Source organism: Theobroma cacao, chromosome 2 (assembly GCF_000208745.1).
Source record: "Theobroma cacao cultivar B97-61/B2 chromosome 2, Criollo_cocoa_genome_V2, whole genome shotgun sequence".
Lineage (NCBI taxonomy): Eukaryota > Viridiplantae > Streptophyta > Magnoliopsida > Malvales > Malvaceae > Theobroma > Theobroma cacao.
The window spans coordinates 38000937-38005098 of record NC_030851.1 but is presented as its reverse complement, the minus strand read 5'-3'; the positions used below and the strand labels follow the sequence as shown (position 1 = coordinate 38005098).

Genomic DNA, 4162 nt, shown 5'->3' with positions numbered 1-4162 from the left:
TATGTAATTAAAATTTTTTTCATAAACAATATAGATAACATGATAATTTTTAATTATATATAATTAAAAAAACAAAATTAGTATGATAATTTTTAATTATATATAATTAAAAATTACAATGTGAGTGTGCATGAGTTTGTTCTTTAATATTATTTATCTTGTCAATAACATGGGAAGTAATCACAGTAAACTCTAATCAAGCTTTGAAGAACCAAAGAAATGATCAACTTGACCTGTATAAAAACGGGGTGAAGTCTCTATTATTCTTTTTATTACAATTAGTGAGTCTCTAGAGACAAATTTGGGTTCATGATTTTGCATCTATCAAAGAAATCTTGTTCTGTACTGGATAAATTGTCAAAGTTCTATAAATAAAGTAAGAAGAAACAGTTACTCAAGAACCTATTTTAATATGCATAATGAGTAACAGCTATTATAAAAAGTTTTATTGTGCATAACGGATAATACTAATTTATATGACTACTGAGAGTGGTGGGTTTTCCTAATGGATGGTCATTGATGATGTGATGAGACTTATTCGTGGGTAAAAGGAAAGAGAGAAAAAGTATTTATATTTTTGGAAAATATTAAGAAGAAGATTTTTTAATTTTGTATTTGAATTACCAAATCAAATTCTCCGTAATAGTTTATATTAAACGAAACTAATTCATAAGTTTTATTAGTGGTTTCAAGTTACTTTTATTACTGTCTATTTATAATTATGGTTACTGTAAGACAACTTTTAAAAAAATAATAAATTGGTAACGGAAATCAAGTATCTATAAATTTAATGTCAACGGGGCAAAGTTTGCACGATATGATTCAAGTGCTCTTGTAGGAACAACATTCAAGAGCTTCACTGTTGTGTTTACAGCCTCGACCCAGAATGCTTTTGGAAGACTCTTCTCAAACAACAAGGAAAGATGCTTGGAATCTTCTAAAGCAAAGTTGATGCCAGATGCTTTGGCTAAGTATGGGGTTGATAGGGAGCACACTTTGTCCAAGTCTCTTTAACAAAGTTTGAAATGAGCACCTGTTCGAGGGATATTGATCTTGCCTGTGGTTGGGTTAGATTTGGATGGATTTGGTTCGACAATCATTTGGACCTTAAAGGAAATATTACCTTTTGGATCTTTCGCTTTTCTGTGGGTGGCAATCTCTGATCTTTTAGTAGAACCATTGCCTAATTGGCTTGCTTTCTAGTAGAAGCGATGCAGCTGTATTTAGAGTTAGAGAGTTAGGGATTGTGGGACTTTTTATTTACTTTAGGTTCCTTTCTTTCCTTAGTTTTTTTTTTTAAAACAAAAAAACCAAAAAACCAAAAGACTACACATTATATGTGTATGTATGTATTTTACTTATTTGGATAACATATACCTATTTTAGTTTTTTAAATTATTAAATCAAATTACTTAATTATCAAATATCTTTAAAATTTAGTCTTATTATTAATCTAAATAATTTTGATAGCTGGTCAAATTGCTAAATTGATTGGAATCGGTCAATTAATTTGAACCGAATTATATATTATCCTATTTATATCCTTAAATGTAATGTGGTAATTGATTGTTTAGATGAAATCAGACAACTTTAATTTAGTATATTCAATAAAGTCAAATTGGTAAGAGATTTTTGAAGTTTTTAACAAAAAAAACATATAGGTATTAGTTCAATGATAAAAGCATATGTATCTCTAATTGTTTTCCCACCCATGGAAAAGTAGTACTTTGTTGTCTTTCACTATAAAGCTTTGTTATTAACATGTAGTACTTCACATTGACTCTCCATCGAAGCTGAGGCATTCTAAACCGTACCATCTAAATTCAAGGTAATAATTCGAAAACAATGTAAATTGTATTTGTCCCCAAGGACATGCAAGAACCAAGGAGGTTTCCTTGGTACCTTTGTCATTCTTTGTATATGTTTGAAGCAAAAGACAAATAGGAGCAGGAGTAGAGCTCACCTTATTAGCCTAAGAATCTCCTAAGAAGAATCAATCACAGAACAGATAACTGAGGTCTGAGTTTTCTTTCCCAACCTGTTGACAACCACATTTTCTTGCATATTTTAGTTGGTATATATAAAAACAAACACTTTTCTTGTAGTTGTAGCTTGGCTTCGGTCATTTCGAGGGATACTAAGTGCAAACCTTGGTACCCTTCTTTAACATAACTAGCCTTAAATAACCAATTCCTGCCCTCATGTTCATGCATTTCGACCCCAAAGCCAAAAGGTCTCTAGGAAAGGAAACCATGAATAGGCGGGTGCGGCAAGTTGTCACTGCTCTGAGAGAGCACGGGAGTGTCAGCTACGCTAAAATTGCCACAATTGGAGGGTTTTGCAATGTTGAGCTTATCATTGTGAAGGCAACAACCCCGGATGACTTGCCACTGCCTGACAGATATGTCCATGAGCTCTTGAAAATATTTTCCATTTCTCCTAGTAGTTGTCGTGCGTTTTCAATTGGCTTCTCTCGCCGTTTCGGAAAGACTAGAAGCTGGCGAGTTGCACTGAAGTGCTTACTCCTTCTACACCGGCTGCTTAGATCATTGCCTGAAGATAGCCCCTTTCGATCAGAATTGCTGTGGAATCGGTCAAATGGTTTTATCTCTTTATACCCTTGTCGTTTCCAGGATGCTTCCTCATCCACTCCCGAGTGTTACACCGCGTTTATCAGATCATATGCACATTTGCTAGATGAGGCTCTTGGTCGCTTCTCGTTTGATGGTAATCTAATTGACAATGAAGATTTGGAGAAGACGGAAAGTTTACCAGAAAAAATGAAAGAAATTGCAAGGATGCTTGAGATTTTGCCACAGCTTCAAAGCCTGATTGATCGAGTTATGGATTGTAGACCAACCGGGGCTGCGGCGAAGAGCTTTCTGATACAGTCAGCAATGAAATACATCATTCGGGACAGCTTCATCTGTTACACCATATTTAGAAGGGACGTTGTTTTGGTGTTGGACAATCTCTTTCAAATGCCATACAGGAGTTGCATAGCAGCTTTTGGGATATACAAGAAAGCAGCTCTGCAAGCAAACCAGCTGTGGGAGTTTTATGACTGGTGTAGACTTATGGGATTTTGTGGGCGTTATGAGTATCCCTTTGTGGATCGGATCCCACAGATACAAATTCAGGCGCTTGAGACTTTCATCAACGGAATGTGGCAGCTAACATCACCATCATCACCGACCACATCACCATCATCATCAGTTATGGATTCCAGGTCAAGTGTAACCGAAGATGACAGAGACGAACAACTGGTTGTGGTCGGTACTTTTAAGGATAAATTCGAGGACAGTTGTTTTCCTGAAAAGTTCGATGGAGATGAGGAGAGGGAACCATTGATTCAGCTAGATGACAGTGAAACTGATAGCTGGGAGGATCTATTGGAAGCTTCAGTGAATCTTTCTGGTGTTCAGGGAAACAACTTGCTTTTATACAGTAAGGGATTCAACTACAGCAATGGAAGTGACAAGGATGAATGGAAGATACAAGTGTACAATCCTAGTGCACCTAATCCTTTTCAGCAGCCTCCCAGCATGCAAATTAGTTATGCACAATATGCAAGCAGTAACCCAAAGTATCCCTGGGGACTGTGATGCATGCCAGAGTTTAGATTTTTAAGTGTCAATTTCTTGGGCAGTCATTTGATGCCTCATTGGTCTCCAGAGGGGTGCATATTGTCCTGCCAATGCAAAGTTCATTCAACAACTCGGTTCTGGTTGCTTTCGCTCAACAGCTTTAACATTGAACTAAGTTAACAAAATTGGACCTAAAAAAGGACGAGCCTACTTCTCTTTTTCTTTTGTCTTTCTTCTTCAATCCTTATCCTTGGACTACTGGCACAACCTGGCCATATGGGTAGATCCAACTACCTACCGTGGTCTTAGCCATGGGAGGGCTCAATCCAACGTGGGCAATGACTTAGAAACGAGATGGCCCCTAGCTGCATGAGAGATCCAGGGCGACGAATCATGGATTTGTTCTGAATTAGCCTTACACGAATAGAACTCAATGGTCAGTCAGAATCAGCCCTTTATTTTTGCTGAATTAAATAGCCCCATCAATTGACAAACGCTTATGACTCTGGCTAATACTTTATTAATAATTATTCAAACTGCAATTAGTATATTGAGGAACAAAATTTGAAGATGTG

At 36.4% G+C, this 4162-nt stretch overlaps 1 protein-coding gene across 1 annotated transcript; it reads left to right on the top strand.

Moving 5' to 3' along the window:
• Nucleotides 1776-3720, top strand: LOC18610022 (putative clathrin assembly protein At2g25430). Its single transcript, XM_007045437.2, has one exon. The coding sequence runs from the start codon at nt 2202-2204 to the stop codon at nt 3603-3605; it is 1404 nt and encodes a 467-aa protein (XP_007045499.2). The 5' UTR covers nt 1776-2201; the 3' UTR covers nt 3606-3720.

Excerpts from the sequence above, each read along its gene's own strand:
- LOC18610022 (XM_007045437.2), top strand. The coding sequence starts at position 2,202 with ATGTTCATGCATTTCGACCCCAAAGCCAAAAGGTCTCTAGGAAAGGAA.